Source organism: Prosopis cineraria, unplaced genomic scaffold (assembly GCF_029017545.1).
Source record: "Prosopis cineraria cultivar Desert tree isolate PC_DT_omini unplaced genomic scaffold, ASM2901754v1 PC1, whole genome shotgun sequence".
NCBI classification, from domain to species: domain Eukaryota; kingdom Viridiplantae; phylum Streptophyta; class Magnoliopsida; order Fabales; family Fabaceae; genus Prosopis; species Prosopis cineraria.
The window spans coordinates 20,556,743-20,574,419 of NW_026555332.1; the positions used below are offsets into that span (position 1 = coordinate 20,556,743).

The 17,677-nt window shown below is 36.1% G+C and overlaps 2 protein-coding genes across 4 annotated transcripts in view; both read left to right on the forward strand.

Annotated features, from left to right (window-relative positions):
* The window catches only part of LOC129313008 (uncharacterized), a 91,136-nt gene that overhangs the window by 37,347 nt on the left and 36,112 nt on the right, over window positions 1-17,677 (forward strand). The window lies entirely within an intron of this gene.
* LOC129313016 (pentatricopeptide repeat-containing protein At4g21190) lies at window positions 233-6,285 on the forward strand. 3 transcript variants are annotated; one of them, XM_054955849.1, is made up of 7 exons: window positions 234-393; window positions 470-615; window positions 2,121-2,215; window positions 2,394-2,492; window positions 2,648-2,791; window positions 3,050-3,262; window positions 5,841-6,285. In XM_054955849.1, exons 3-7 carry the CDS (start codon window positions 2,132-2,134, stop codon window positions 6,183-6,185), a joined length of 885 nt encoding a protein of 294 aa, XP_054811824.1. In that variant the 5' UTR covers window positions 234-393; window positions 470-615; window positions 2,121-2,131; the 3' UTR covers window positions 6,186-6,285. The 3 variants fall into 3 exon arrangements, with proteins under 3 accessions (XP_054811828.1, XP_054811824.1, XP_054811817.1); XM_054955842.1 differs by having other exon boundaries at window positions 470-599; XM_054955853.1 differs by lacking the exon at window positions 2,648-2,791 and having other exon boundaries at window positions 233-393; window positions 470-599.

A 17,677-nucleotide genomic window follows, 5' to 3' on the forward strand; every position in this document is an offset into this window, starting at 1 on the left:
AAGTTATTGAATGCCATTTTAATTATTTTTCATAACAATATAATTTTCATTTATCCTTTGGTCTTGCAGTGTCATATTCAATTTTTTTTAGATTAATTTAAAATAAAAATTTAAAGATGATCCTGCATTTAAATTTTCCGTTGAACAATTTCATATTTTCTTGAGCCTTCTTTACAATTATCTTAGAGGGTCTTCATTGCGGTTGTTTATTACATTGTTATTATTATTTCGCCTATTTCGTTTTATCTCTCCACTGATCATCCCAAATTAAAAAAAAAAAAAAAAAATCTTCAACCATTCTCATAGGACTTTGTAATCCTTGTGCATCTCGTGCTGGCAAGGTTTCTTCGTTCGCTTCCGCATACTCTGTTGCTCCTTTCGACCTTCATGATGGTGAGACTTTGTGGCCATGGGTGAGCTCATAATTGTGACGTTTGGGTGTGAGCTTCTAATCTCGTTCTCTTACCAGAATAGTAGCAGCGGAGCATACTACGAGAATCTGAATCTCGTCTTGTAGAAGAAGCAGAAGTCGACGGACAAGCATTCCGCTTCGCCGTCGGACGTCGTCCACTGTTGTCAGCCCTGCTTGGTTGATTCCGGCAAGTATTGAAGAAGGTTCAAAACCCTAGGGTTTTGTCTTCTCCCAAAATCCGCCGAGATTGTTTTGTTCAATCTGGCTTTGAATATTGATTTGAATTTGTTCCCCGCGTTATCTGTTCCCTGCGTGGTTTTCAACCCTGTGTCGGCTGCCTTGGCGCTGTTTCTTGCTTTGTTTTAAAATTTTCATTTTTAATTTGGCTTTTAATCTGACCGTGTAATAGTTTGAAGATTAGATTTAGTAATTTATTTTTTATTTAAACTTTGATTTCTAGTTTTTGCTTGAATGGTGTCTAATTGGCTATTTGATGCTTTGGATTTTGTTGTTGTTCAATGTTGTATTTGTTGTGTATTGACTTTCTGTATATTAATAGCTTGATACTATAATTAAAATATTCAAGGTATTTGTGATGCATGATCTGATAAATGACTTGGTTTGATTTGTGTCTGGGAATTCAGACGCTTGAATTTCAATCATTTCCTTCTGCTTATTGGTCTGGGAATTTGGATGCTGTGAGGGGGAAAAAAACAAGGGAGAATGACAAACAAGGATCTCATAAGAAAATTTATGTCAAGTTAGGATTTCTTCACAACTAAAATTCCCAAATTCATTACTCCTTCTCTCATGTTTCAGTGCCAATATCTTAAAGAAATCTTGATTTGGCATTTATCTTTTTAAGAGGTCCTTGTCATTCCCCCAAAAAAAAAAAAAAACAGTTGTGCATCTTACTCTAGGCAACACTTTTCATGATCATGAATTGCAAAATGTGATTGTAAGATCATAAATTTCAAGAGTGCTATCATTGTCATTCTTCAGTGGTTAGGAGTTGCCTTAATCAATTGACTTAATAAGGCATCTTTGTTGAAGTATTTGGAACAAAAACTAAGAGGGTATGATATTAGCTATCTATATTTTCAAGATTACACTTGGGGCAATGTAATATAGGTCCACCTATGTATGCTTCTAAGATGGCTTGAGTATTTTCTGTATTCTTTTTTCAATTGATATCCTTTTTTTTCTCCGGCCAAATCAGAAATTACAATTTGTGCTGTACTTATAATGTCGCAATTTTTTTCAAAGAAGGAAAAGGATCGTTTCCCCCACTAGACTTGGGTCCTGGCTCAGCTTCTTTCTGTGTTATTGATTTTGGTAACCAATGGTATAACTTTAATGTGGCAGGCTAGCAACAGAATCTCCATTTACTTATTTATGTTTGAAGAAGAATCATGTTTTTGGATTTGGAGATTCTACTAGTGGTAGAGAAGTAGAAGTGCAAATCAGTGGCAGTACAAATCAGAAACTTTCTAAATTGCATTTGTTACAGTTGTTGTCTTCTCAAGAATTATGAAATCACTTTTCTTGGAAGCTATACACATGAGTGTAAAGCCTTTGCAACAAGACAAAATATGCTTGTGAAAGCAAGAGATGTCTGTTGTAATGCTAAAATTAATTCTTAATTCTTGGCCATGGAAAAGCTCCATGAGTGTTTATAGGCTAATTATGCTTTATTTTTCTGTTTCAGGGCTTCTCAGGATGCTTGCACTGACAGACTCGCCTTTTTTTATTATTAAAACATTTGAACCTGTTAAAATTATGACAAGTATGCAAAGCACAGTTGTAAGTTCAAGGTGTCTATGTCTAAGAAGTTAACTTTGTTTCTCACATTTTTCTGCATGCTGAATCTTCCTTTAGTTCATATAATTTTTTCTTATTCTGTTTTTAATACGAGGATGGCATGTAGAATCCAAAATTTTCTGAAAAAAAATATTTGTTGAAACTGCCTTTTCTTTATCAGGTATGTGCTGCAAAAGGTCCAAGACCAAGATATCCTCGAGTGTGGAAAACTAAAAGAAAAATTGGGACAATTTCCAAGGCTGCAAAGCTTGTTCAGAGAGTAAGTTCCTCATCTTCTTCCTCTGTTTAATTGCAGTAACGTTTAACATTGGATAAGTCATTATGTGCAAAAGAGTTAAAGGTCTCTTAACATGTAATGATAATGTTTATTCGATGTTTTGCATTTTCTGGAGAGGTGATAAGGGTCTTTTGTAGATTAAAGAACTGTCAAATGTCAAAGAGGAAGTTTATGGTGCTCTTGATTCCTTTATTGCTTGGGAATTAGAGTTCCCTCTTGTTACTGTAAAGAAGACACTTAAAACTCTTGAAGAACAACAAGAATGGAAGCGTGTAATACAGGTATTTTTAGTGAACTGGAAAATTTCCTTTTTCATTTTCTTTGATGTTGTTTTGGACTCATAGTTTTAGTGTTATGTTAGTTTGAACTTTCTCCATTTATTCAACTTGCTTCCTAACAATGCAATTGCTTCCTTTGGTCTGATTGCTGTTTTTTCTTCTTGTTCTTATCAAGCTTTTATGGGTCATATCTCCTATGTTCAACCTGTGGGTAGCATCTGAGATGATTGTTTTTCAACAAAATTACATATGGCTTTGTAGGTGACAAAATGGATGCTTAGCAAAGGTCAAGGAAGGACAATGGGAAGCTATTTCACATTACTTAATGCCTTAGCAGAAGATGACAGATTGGATGAAGCTGAAGAACTTTGGACAAAGTTGTTAATGCAACACATGGAAAGCTTGCCTCGTAGGTTCTTTGATAAAATGATATCCATCTACTATAAGAGGGGCATGCAGAAGAAGATGTTTGAGGTATTGTCATTCAGTTCTCTTTCATTTTTCATTCTCTCTCCCTCTCCCTCTCTCTGTGCTTTTTTTTTTGTTGCCTTTTCCTTTTCCCTTTTCTTTTTTTTTTCTCTTTTTATTTTATTTTTGTTTGGGATGGGGGTGGCGTTGAACAATGAGGTCTAAAGACCCAAAAATGAAATACAATTGAAAAGTGCATTGTTACTTTTTTTTTTTTTAATATAAGGCCACAGTAAAAATACCCATGCAAAAGGACCAAAGTCAAGTCATGTCTGAAGTCAAAATACTTCTACAATCTATAGGAGTGTCATCAACTATAGTAGTATCAAAATGGTCACTTGAGACCTTGTGAGATAGAAGATCAACACAGTGGTTTGCTTCTCTGTAGACGTGTTCCAGAGTAACCTCCCAATTCCTCATGATGAGATTTCTGATGCTTTTAATGATTGTTGAGAGTGGATGACTCTAGATTAAGTTGCTATTAATGAGGGATATGGCCTCCATTGAATCAGTACAAATATTGATTTGAGGAATCTTAGCATTCCAGCAAATATTTAGCCCTTATAGAATTCCTATAAGCTCAACAGCTGTGATGTGTTGGTAACCAAGGTTTTTAGTGAATCCTTTGATCTAGTTACCCTTGTCATTCCTGATAAGGCCTCCACAAGTTGCAGCACCATTACGCTTGATTGTACCATCAACATCATGTCTCACCCACCCAGGATTTGGAGGCTTCCAACTCGCGTCATGTCTGGTGTTGAAATTACTCAGATGGTCAAGCTTGGATTGAAGTTGTAGGTCATTTATAATTTGTTGGGTGCTTGAGAAGGTAATGTCTTTGTCCAAAGTATCATTTTTGGAGTAAACTTCCTTGCATCTTGCTTTCCACATGTTTCAATAGGCTTGGGCAAAAAGTTTCTTCTAGGGCAATCCGCTAGTATATCTGCTTTCTGCTTCATTATTAGCATTCTAAATTATTCAGTCTTGCACAGGAAGAGAGAAAAAAATATTATATGTGGAAGGGTTAACTAATTTTTTCCAAACCTCCTTAGCATCTCTACAATCTTGTAAGATATGAATAGAAGAGTCAAGAGAATTATAGCCCAGTTGGCAAGTACAATGCTGTATAGTGTTTTTGTTAGCGAGCATGATATTTATTTGTAGACGTTCTCAAGCTGCTTTCCAAAGGAAGTACTTAATCTTTTCATAAGTAGGCCATTTCCAGATTTTGGCCCAAATATCATTGTGTCCATGAGCCTGCTGATTTTCCATTCCAAGCACCTGCCATGTCCCAGTCAGTCAGCAGAAGCTTGAGCTCCGTTGGAGCCACATCCATCAGATGAAGTCCCAGGTCTTCACTTTTGCTGGTCGTCACCATTCAATCTTTGCATGAGCTCATGTCTCTCAATTATTTGTGACCTGGCAGTCTCTCAATCCGTTCCTTGATTCTGTCCAGAAGAAGAGTATATCTCAAGCCACAGCCGTAAGATGAAGTCCCAGGTCTTCTTTTTTGCTGGTCGTCACCATCCAATCTTTGCATGAGTTCATGTCTCAATTATTTGTGACCTGCAAGTCTCTCAATCCGTCCTTGATTCCGTCCAAAAGAAGAGCATATCTCAATAACAAGTCACGCTCTTCTAATGCGTTCATCTTCACCAGGGAGTCACTTTCAATGATTAGTTGTTTCATGTAAAAAAAGTAACCAGCATGTGATCACTAGCCTATTTTCCAAGCTGCCTTATGATTGGGAGTGTAGAAAATATCACACATTAAGTCTACTTCTGTTTTCGAAGTTCTAATTGCCTCTGGACAGTCCCTTATTACATTGATAATGTGTTCCATTTCTACATCAAATCTTTTACACTCTTCCCCATACTCCATGTATCAACTAAATTAAAGGTTGGGATTCTTCATGTGTAGCTACTAGCTAGAGAGTTGAAGTTTCTAACCCTCTGTGGTGTCCTCAATTTCCATATAGCTTTCCATACAGGGACCAATGCAGTTTCAACCTCATCTGACAGCATAATATATGTACTCATGGTCAGATCTTTCATTTTTTTCCTTCTCGCCCTATCATAACTGCTTGGGACTGGTGTATGCGTGGTTTTTATTTTAAGAAGGATTATCGAAGTCTCTCTTACATTGAAATTCTATTTACACTTTTGTGGTACACTTATTACTGTATTCTAGAAGTTGTTTTATTCGATGCTAGTCCATAGGTATTAAAAATCTTTCACTTTTTTTTTTTAAAAAAAAACCTAACCCACTAATTATTATGTTGCTAGAGCTGCAGTGTCTGCTTTCCCCAAAAGCATGACAATTCTTTTAATTCACTCAAAGCCGTTGAATATTTCTATTTTGCATGATTTTTTAAAAACAGAATGTGGTTTACATGTGCTTTTAATAATTATTCTGCCATTGGCTCACGCCTTTGCTTCTACCTCAGACTATTTGAATACTGGTCTTTTTACTCTTCTAAATAGTTTGATTACGAACTTACTTGGTTGTATAAAACAAAATGCATGGCTTACATGCTTCTGACCTACCGAGGCATGTAATCATGGATATTTACAATATCTCGTAGATATTTGCTGACATGGAGGAGCTTGGGATCCAACCTCTTGTGTCGACTGTTAAAATGGTTGGGAATGTCTTTCAAGAGCTGGGTATGCTGGATAAATATCAGAAGTTGAACAAAAAATATCCGCCACCTACTTGGGAATGTCGATACATCAAAGGAAAGCGTGTTAGAATTAAAATAAATTATCAAGGTGAGAATAATCGAATCAATGAAAACATGGATGAGCGCGAAGATGATGAACAAAATGGAAAGAAAAGCAAGGAGGGACTTGAGCAGAGACCAGATGAAATTCATGATGAATTCCCACAGGATACCGATGTAATTTATGACGAAACTGAACGAATGTGAGATGATTTGTATGAGCAAACGGAACCTGTTGATGTACCATGGGTGGAAGCTGAAGTAAGATCAAATGAATCACTATAAACTTGAACTTCTTTCATTTTCATTTTTTGACTGTTTTACTCTTCTGTTTTGACGAGAATCATTCATGATCTGGTACCAGCAATTAATTTAGGTTTGTATCAAGTCAAGTTCCAAAACCCCTCCTCTTTGGCTTTGCAACATTTTATATCTTATGTATAAGACTTAGTCTCAGAGTCTTTAACCCATACATAGAAATTCTGTTAAATTAAAATTGTGAATTTTTCCCCAAAAAGCAAAAAGAATTTCAAATTCGGTTCAGAAATTCTGTCGGTTAAGGAAATTTAATTTTTCTTTACAAAATAGTGAATTTCTTCTCAAAAATTGTTACGTCCCAATTTTTTTTTTTTTTTAACCAACGTTGCATCCCAAAATTTTGAAAGGGACTAAATGAAAATTCACAGGGACCAGTTGTAAAGAATTCTACAGATTTGGGGCTTTAGCATAAGTAGGCTGGGTTAAGGGAAGATGGTAGCTCAAGTCAATGAATTCGAGAACTTGCATTCCAACACTGGACAATTTTTTTTTTCTTTTTTGTGGTTGGTATAAGGTCTATATATATATATATATATATTTATAAACATATAAAATGATTACAACAAAGCAAGAAAAAAAAAAGCTGTCAGCTATAAATCTGAAAGCCCAAACTAAGTCTCACAAACAAACAACAGAAAACAAGACATAAAGAACATAAGCATGATGGCCCAAAAGCTCAAAGGAACTACTTCAAGATCAAAGGAATCTAATTCAGGTCCATGTAGATTACTAGGAAAAGAGCTTGCAAAAAGAGGAAAATAAGTAACCCAATCAAAAGTAGGCCTATAAAAAGTTTTTAAAAACCCAACAAGCAGAGTTAGTGAGTCATTTTCAACCAATTTCTTTATGCTCTATCCATTATAAGTGTATTATTAAAATTATCACTCATTGTTTGAAAAGTTATATGGATAGCTTGATCTCTCCTTTCCAGGTAGGCTTTGTTCCTAAGAGACAGATCCACCATGGTAACATTATTGTGGGTTAGGAGCTCTTACGTATCAGGAATAGAATTGAGAAAGGAAAAGGATTCTTCACCTTGAAAATTGATCTTGGAAAAGCTTTTGACCGTGTTAGATGGGATTTTCTAAATCAATGCTATAGGAAGCTGGAAGACTCCATCAAGGAGATCCCATTTCACTGTTTTTATTCATTATATGTATGGATAGGTTGTCACACCTAATCTATGATAGGATTGACTCAAGTGATTGGAAACCAATCCTTGTAACAAAGCAAGAACCATCTATATCTCATCTTATGTTTGCAGAAGACTTGTTACTGTTTGGTGAAGCTTTGGAGGCTCAAGCAAATATAATGATGAAGTGTTTGAACGAATTCTGTTTAGCTTTGGGAGCATGATTCAACAAAGCAAAGTCTTCTCTGTTCTTCTCTAAAAAGACCAAACTGGATCTCAAAGGAAAAATTAAAAGATCAACCAAGATGCAAATTTTTGGTGAGATTGGTTGATATTTGGGCTTTCCTTTGTCAAATGAAAGAAGCCCAAAGAAAAGGTTTCAATACATTGTTGAACGAGTGAGGAGTAAACTGGCGGGTTGGAAAATGAGTTTTCTTTTGATAGTAGGTAGAATCATTCTTGCTAAATCAATTCTAAGCATCATTTCGTTGTACCCAATACAAGTTGCCAAAGTGCCTGTATCTGTTTGTAACAAAATAAAGAAGCTTCATAGAAATTTTATTTGGGGAAGTATAAGCAGTAGAAGTTTTCATTTGCTTAATTAGGACAAAATTAGCCTACCTAAGGAGTATGGAGGTTTAGGCTTCAAAAAACTCGCCTCAGTTGATAGAGCTTGTGGTTTTAAACTTGCTTGGAAGCTTGTAACGGGTAGCAAAGGTCCTTTGGGCTGAGGTTCTACAAAACAAATATATGTTCATGATGGAGAAACAGTTCAGATCAGAGGACAATTTACTTAACATTCAAAAGGGTGACTCCTCCTTGTGGAAATTTGATAGGACCAACTCCCAAAACCAGAGAAAAAGAGATTATAACTGACAAATGGTGGAAAATTTCACGAGTATCCTCTATTTCGAATGGAAAATGTAGAGAATGCAATTACTAATTTTGCTTCTCACACACACTACCTCCTACCTTGATAATCAAACAAGAAAAAGAACGATAAAATAATCTCACACAACCTAGTTTTCGAGAGATTATGCCCTCTCCACTAAGATGATACAATTGCCTACCTTTCTCTATCTTCCCTCTTTTTTTACTCTCCCCACTACCCTGACAAGGTCAGGAACCATTATGTGTTGTGCCTTCCCTATTATGCCCTTACTCATTCTGCTCTTAGTCATTTCCTTTAAGCCTCCTTGTATAAACTTGGCCACACTTGCTGGAAGGCCCAACATTCCCCCTTTTGTAAGCAACACCTTGTCCTTAAGGTGAAATTTAGGAAATTATTCCTTAATGGTTTTTGCATCTTCCCATGTATTCTTGTGGTAAGGTAAATCTTTCCATTTAATTAAGAGCTAAAATTTCCCACTGTTGGTCTCCCTTACATCCTTGATCTCCTCCGGTTGAACTTGCAACTCTAATTCTTCCATGAGACCCTTCGGGAGGGGTTGTGTAGTAACAGAGTTCTTTAAAGACCTTTTTAGCTAATAAATGTGAAATACATTATGTATCTGAGTTGTGCTTGGTAGCTCCAGTCTATATGCCACCTTCCCAATTCTCTCCAAGATCTTGTAAGGCCCATAAAACTTGGGTGACAACTTCTCGTTTGGCTTTTTTGCTAAGGATCTATATCTATACGACTTCAACTTGAGGTAAACAAGGTCCCCTTCCTCAAATTGGACTTTCCTGTGGTGTTTATCTGCTTGGTTCTTCATCCTCACTTGAGTCTTTTCAAGTTGTCTCTTGAGTTCATCTAGAATCAGATTTCTTTCCAGGATTAACTCATCCACATCCTAAACTCGTGAGGGCTGATCTTATCATTTTAAGAGTATCAGAGGGTCCCTTCCATAAAGTGCCTTGAAAGGAGTTGTCCCTGTAGCATTGTGATAAGTAGTATTATACCAATATTTAGCCAAAGGAAATACTTTAGCTCACTTCTTAGGGGTATTTCTAGCAAAATACCTTAAGAAAGTCTGAAGAGTTCTATTAACCACTTCGGTTTGATCGTTTGTTTCAAGGTGACAAGGAGAACTAAACTTGAGAGTGGTTCCAACCAAGCTAAAGAGTTCTTTCTAAAATTGACTCATGAAAACATGATCTCTATCAGATATAATAGAGTTAGGGAATCCATGCAATTTGATGGCTTCTCGGAGTAGCAAATCAGCCACTTCTCTAGCATTATAAGGGTGCGATATGGGAAGGAAATGTCCATACTTGGTTAGATGATCCACCACCATAAAAAATGTGTCAAATTGGGTAGTTTTAGGAAACCCCCTAATAAAATTCATGCTAATATCTTCCCAAGATGCTTGAGGAATTGGTAAAGGTTGCAAAGGTTCGACTGGACTTAGAGCCTCATACTTGTTGCGTTGGAAACTTCACACCTTTTCATATACTCTTGAATGTCTTTCCTCATACCATCCTAAAGAACCACTACAGCCAGACGCTTGTAGGTCCTTCAATGCCCTGAGTATAACCTCCTTCTATATTCACTAGATATAAGAGAAGATTAACTAAAATCACCACAATCACAATAAATGGTAATAAAAAACTTCATGTGAAAAGCTTGGGCCCAAGACTCATTTTGCAAAATCAATGAAATCACAACACATCATAGAACTAAATAGCAGAAGTAAGTCACATGCATTCATATAAACCATCGCATGCTTAAAGACTGCCAAATCAGGTTGGGAAAATGGGCCATACGCTGCGGCGTGCAATACATGCATCACTACATGTGGCACAGAGCCACATGACTGACCCTCTGTGTCATGCACTGCGGCGTGAGACGCCATATATCATTTGACAGTAAAAATGATAAACTTGTGGGTGTGCCATTTTCACATACGACGTTCAGTCGGAGTGACTCAAGCGCCTATACGAAACTTATCTCGTAAGCTAACTAATGAGATAGGTTTGGACACGATCTAACGGTTCGATCAAAATTTAAACACTCGAGTGTAAAAAGTTACTTTTTCTAAAAATTTTACGCACCCAAGCACTCAAATCGATCTCTTAGTCTTATTAGACCATTCTAAGCCTTAAACCAAGTCCAAAAGGACCTAACACACTTGATTAACCACAATATATCACATATATTCATATATTCTAAAATTTGACCCCTCAATGACTAATTTTCACATTTCATAAATTTGGCATAACTTAACACAACTCAACCATGTATGCAATCTCCTATGACAACTTATTTACATATACATTCTCAAGTTTTCAGTTTATTACACAATACTTTGAGTTTACATGGCTTTAACAACTTTAAGCTAGTCTTGACTCTCTTTTTTCTTACTCTTATCACTACTTTGTCCTATAAAAATATAACCACGGGGTGAGATAATAATCTCAATAATGGAATAACTCACTCTTATTGACTATCACGTGCAACAATATGAAAGTAAAGTATAATATATCTTTCAACATAGCACATAGTACGTATCACATATTTTATTTCAATTCACAACAATATGCATCAATCTACTCTACTTTGTCCTGTAAAAATTTAACCATGAGGGTGAGATAATAACCTTAGTAACAGAATAACTCACTCCTATTGACTATCACGTGCAACAATATGAAAATAAAGTACAATATATCTTTCAACATAGCACATAGTATGTATCATATATTTTATTTCAATTCACAACAATATGTATCAATCCACTTCTCTTACCACTATAATCGCCACTTTTCACTACTTTTACACATATACAACATATAGCATGATCACTATTAACTGAACCTTTGAATTATCCTGACTTGAAACCATAGGCTCGCTTTAAATCAATATACAATCTTATTGGCATTGAGTTCACCTTTAGTAGTAGAATCACCCGGCTAAAGGTGTTCTATTGCACTTTCAGACTATAGTTTTTCCAATACACACAATGGGGTGTCGTTGACTCCAACATCATATAACACAAACACTAAAAAGTTCAAATTTCCAATACCGTACCTCTATAGGTACTGAGGAGATCATCTCTAATACTGTACCTCAAAAGGCACTAAGGAGGTATAATTCTCCAACATCACACCCTGTCGAGCATTAAGGAGAATATGTCATATGATCTTATCACCATACTCCAAATGGGTGAACTCTCACGCCTATGATCATGCTTTCCGAACCAATTATAGGTTTCCATTCACTACTTTACTCATACATACACATATACACATTTCCATATCATTACATAATTTCATTACTTGTTTAACCAAAATCTCTTTTTATGCAATAAACATCCAATGCTACAAAACATGATCAATTCAAAATAATTTCATGCAACACATAGCATACACACACATTGTTACCATAAATAGTCAAACAGAGGAAGTTATTCAGTTACTTCAACTCTTTTGTCACCAGAAAGGTTACCCGTGAATTTCAACTACTACTATAACTTGTCACAAGCTTTCTTTCTCAACTTAAAGCACAATATGCCAATCTGAACACAATTGGCACAATTTAATCCATTGATCCAATTTGACCAAAAGCACATAATTACTACTTATGGCTACATTTAGCCTTCTATTCTTTTTTATTTATCCGTTCTAGGTTCATTACTGCTCGGTTATTACTTCACATCACCTTTACTAGTCTTATTTTACACAAACACAATTTTTACCCCAAAATCTCAATGAATTAGGGCCAAATTAAGCCTACGGGTTCAAAATTCTATCGTTCAGCTTTAACTAGTCGCAAAGTTCTAATTTAACTCCTGATAACCTTTTTGTTACTATTAGGCAAGAATCAAACCCTTAAAATTTTATCGATTTAATTTCTCTATAACTCATATTCAGAAAAATTTGGGTAGAATGGATGGTAAGAGTTATACGTAGCTTACTCAATAAGTTACTGATCAGAAGTGCCTTTCAATAGTCTAAAATGGCTTGCCCTAGCACACCAGCCCTTCTCCTCTTCTCCTTTCATGTGTTTTTTGATTTCTCTCTCTGAAATTCACCCAATTTTCATGACTTAAGAGGTCATTTTCTGGTGCACACAACACTAGCCGCGACGCATGGCACAGTGAGAAAAACTCTCATCACATGTACTTGCTTTGACCCAAAACACAATCCTTTCACCCATACCTATTCATTTAACATCTCAATGGGTCAAATCATCAGCTAATCATCCATTTTCTAATTCTTTACTAATTATCACTTTACCCCTGATTAACAATTAATCACAAGATTAAGAAACTTAGGATGTTACACAGAGTGTCTCGCCGTCGATGAGTCATGAAACTCCCTTATCAAGGCTTGAATTTTTTAGGAACTTCTTGGTAATACTTGTTGGAACATATGTTTTGATTATTATAAAACCAAGAGAAGAGGTATTTGTTTATGTGCAGATATGAAGAATCATGCATGTAGATAAAACCTTAAGAGCATAAAGAATTAAGAGAAGATGAAGAAATTTAGGATAATTCATTTAAATTCTCTTAAATTCAATGTGAAAACTTTGAGAGCTTAATCCCTTTTAATGATAATTTAAAATGAATACATCAAATGTCTTATTTATATGCATTAAGACTCATTTAAGTATATTCAAACTTGTAAGTGATGTCTCTTTAGTGTGTTAAAACTCATTGTGGCTAACTTCAGTGTGGGCTGCAGAATCATGCGTGATTCTGCTTGGTCACTCATGAGAATCTGCAAATTGGGCACACTGACTAATGAATCATGTAAGAGTTAGGAAGTGATTCACACATGATTTATTACTTGTGTTATGTGATGCCTTAAGCCTTGCTTCTATATGCAAAATCAAGCGTGAGAGGCATTATTGTCCATGCAAGTTTTAGCAATTGTGCTTCATTACATTGTGTCAAAGGCTATTTCATACGTAAGAATTGATGGTGGCCACGCGTGATTTGTCCAATGTTACACCATCACATATTGCTATATTGAGTCTTATGTCATCTCAAGCTAAGTTTACCTTGTTCAAATGTATGATTTGTGATTTATATATTCATATCTCTTGATCATGCATATTTTTGCTTGAGTGCATTGCATTTCCACGCGTGAAATGTGCCCAAACAAGTTTGAGCCTTACTACCTGCTATTTCACATGCGAGTGAAGATGTGCTCCACGCATGATTTGTCTTCCCAAATAGACTTAGTCTGGATATGGTTATTTCATGTGTGATAGCCTTCTGCTTCCACGCGTGTTTTATTCATAAGAATTTGCTTTGACATTCTACTAGCTATTTCACGCGTGAGAGCAAAGAGGTTCCACATGAGTTATGTCACTCAAATCTGAGCTTCACTTTCTGTAAGCAATTTCACGTGTGATAGCATAGTAGTTTCATGCGAGATTTGTCACACAAAACTAATGATGGTTTCACATATGCTAAACAACGTGTGAGAGCTGAAGGTTCACTCACAAGATCTAGCACACAGAACTGAATGCATATTCATAAATGAGAACCATGATGAGAGTTCATAAGGTTCACGCATGATTTGTCACATATACATATCTGGAACAAGCCAAGTGCAATTTCACACATGATTCAACAGGTCATTTGCAAGAAATTGCACCAACGGATAGAAACACTGTTCCAATGGTCTATTAACTACTAAAACTATATATATGATTCATTTCAAGCCTGAACAAGAACTAATGTTCATTGACCAAAATCATCTTTATTTGAGCATTTAAAAAGCTTTCAAATTGTGCTTTGACATCTTGTATTCATTCATTATTCTTGAAAAGAATTGTAAAAAAGCTCTCATAAGTTTATATTCTTTTAACTATAATTTTATCTACTCTTTAAGAGAGTTTTCTGTGAAAGTTTATTTCATTCCTCAGAAATCTTAAAAAGGTATTTTTCAAGTGTTTATAACAACTTGTTGGATTGTAGCAAAGTTTGTTGATTGATTCAAGACAAGTTAAGTCTTGTGAGTTGTACTGTGGTGGCAATCACCTATTGAAGCTTGTGAATTTAGTTGAAAATCTCAAGTGTGATCTTGAAAACTACATAGGCCAAGGTTGAGACTGAACTAGTATAGATCTTATGCATCTCATCTTCTTCCTTCTTATTAAAGTATTTCACTCATTTAAAGTTTTCAAACCCCCTTCTTGGGTGCCATCCTATCCTAACAACACCAACCTTCCTTCAAAGTAAATCACCTCTTGTTTCATGGTTTACCCTTTAACTACTTCTTTTCCCTCTGTAAGCTATTGCATAATTTCCTATAGCTCAGTATCCTCTGAAATTTTAGTAACCAACTCATCAATCCCATCATATTACCACATGGATATAGCCCTTAGTTTCACATATAAATCACGTCTGGATAGTGTGTCTACCACACTATTCTCTCTACCAAGCTTGTATTGGATGTGAAACTTATAACCCATCAATTTGGTCACCCATTTTTTAGTCAAGGTCTAAAATTCATTATTCCAAGATGTACTTAAGGGCTTTTTGGTCAGCTTTTATGATGAAAGACTGACTAGATAGATAATATTGCCACTTTTTGACAGTTAGAACAATTTCCATTAGTTCATGCTCATAAACAAAATTTTGCTGACTTTTTTCTTATAACTTCTGACTAAAATACGCAATTGGGCACCCTTTTTGCATTATCCTGAAGTATTCACTTCCACCTCAAATGGTTGATTAAAGTTAGGCATTGTCAAGACCAGTATGGTAGTCATGGCAATTTTGAGCTCCTCGAATGATTTTTGAGACTTGTCATCCCACTTAACTAAGTCTTTCTTCAATAACTAGGTTAACGATGCTACTATTCTGCTATAACCTTTCACAATTTTTTGATAGTATCTCATTAGATCAAGAAAACCCACAATGCTCTCAAGTGTTCTTGGGCTCGAACCACTGGAACATAGCTGCAATCTTTATAGGATCCGTCCTTTCTCCTACTGTAGATATAATGTGACCCAAGTATTCAATTTGAGCTTGCCCAAACACGCATTTTTTTGGATTCACCACGAGCTGATGCTATTCAAGAAGCTCCAAGGTTTTCCTCAAGTATTCCTAATGGCATTTTCTGTCTTTACTGTACACAAGTATATCATCAAAAAATACAAGTATAAACTTTCTCAAATATTCTCTAAAATATCATTCATTAAAGATTGAAAAGTAGAGGGTGCATTCATCAAACCAAATGGCATAACCTTGAACTCATAATGCCCTTCATGCGTTTAAAAGGCAGTCTTAGGTTCATCTCCTTTCTTGATATGAATTTGGTCATAACTCGATTTGAGATCAAGTTTAGTGAAAATGGTGGCTCCTCCTAGTTCATCCAGTAGCTCATCTATGGCTAGAGTCGGGTATTTATCAAGTACAATGATGTTGTTCAAGGTCCAATAGTCTACACAAAACTCCAGCTACCATCTTTTTTCTTGACTAGTAATACTAGGCTTGAATAGGGACTTGTGCTGGGTTGGATTACCCTTGCTATCAACATCTCCCTTACTAACTTCTTAATTTCTGCCTTTTGAGCATGCCCGTACTTGTATGGTCGTGTATTTGCAAGTTGTGAACCCTCTTTAACAGTGATGGTATGATCATAGGCATGCCTCAGCGACAAGCCCCCAATGAGTTCACACACGTATGAAATTCTTTAAGTATTTCAAGCTTGTCTCCTTGTACGGCTTGTCGAGTTTTGCTATTCTGATGCTGTAAGGAGGTGAGTTCAATTATGTACCCTACCCTTAATTCTTTGATAGTCTTCTTGATTGATCTAAGTGAAGCCTATGATGCGTTAGAGATGGGTCCCCTTTAAGACACACCCACTATTTTCTAGCCTTGATTTTCTTATAAAGTTGCCTCTAATTGATACAAGTTTCCTACAGTGATTCGAGCCATTCAACACCTAAAACCAAATCCACATTGCCCAAGTTGAAAGGATAGAAGGGTTGTTTGATCACCATTCCTTGTATCTCTAATTCCATGATTAGGCATTTAAGGTTCGAGATAACCTTTCTTGCATCCCCCACCACGAGAACATAACTCCCAACCTTCTGAGTTGGAATTTTAAGCTCCTTGACCAACACAGCAACAACAAAGTTATGTGTGGCCCCCACAATCTATCAACACAAAGAATTCTCGATCACATATCCTCCCTTTAATTTTTAGTGTCTTTTTTCCAGTAAGTCCTACAGCTATTGTAATAAATAATTCCATGGAGGTAAGGTCTCCTTCATTGGGCTCATGGAGTTCATTTGCATTTTCTTCTTTGATGGGGCCCCTATCATTCTCTTTTAGCACAATTATCCTTAGTTGTTTATTCTTGCACTTGTGATTTAGGCTAAATTTTTCCTCACACTTGAACATGTCTCTTGTTAATTTCTACCTTGGATGGTCGATTGTTTGGAACTTCATGCATACTGCTGTTTATCGAAGACCTACTAGGGCTTGATACTTTTGATTAGGTTGGCTTCATTTCCTCGCTCTTTCCTTCCTACATTCTGGTACCTGACAGTGACACAAGGTTCTTCTAAGACTCCACCACACTAAACCTGGGAGCTACAAGTTTGAAATTACTCTAGCTACTACCTAATGACATCCTCAACACCCTGCTTCTTTCCTCCTTCATCTCCCTCTCTTTGACCCTATTTTGATCATCTCGGGCCCAACGTAATCTATTAACTCTTTCAAATTTTTTAGGTGCATGAATCACACATCAGCTTTAATTTCTTCATTTAGGCCATTTAAGAAGGCCCTTATCAACATCTCATTAGGTATCATGGTTAAGGAAGTAAAGGAGTTCAAACTTCTCTTTATATTCTACCACTATACTCTCTTGTTTGAGCACTAAAAGGCATTCATGCTCTCCCTCAAGTTGACAACAATGAAATCTCTTGGTCACCTCACGCTTGAAGTCTCACCAAGTCTGTATAAGGGTACATGTTTCAAGCCATTGAAACCATACCAACAGTTTACCTTCCAGGCTCACAATAGCAGCATCTAACTTCTCATTCTCTCCAACTCCACTTACTATAAAGTATCGTTCAATCAGAAAAATCCATCCCAAGGGATCCTTTCCATCAAACAAAGGTAACTCAAGTTATCGGTGTTTAAACCCTTCATTCTACCCTAATTCTTCATGGTCCTTAGTATTGAATCCCCCTGTATCCTTGGTTTCATTCCTCTCCTTATCTTCTAGTGGCAACAGTGAGTTAGCATTCTCATACGTCTTCTTCAACTCCTCCAGCTATGTAATATGAGTGTTGTAGTATTTTCAACACTAGTGAGTTTTTTTATGGTGTCTCCTTATT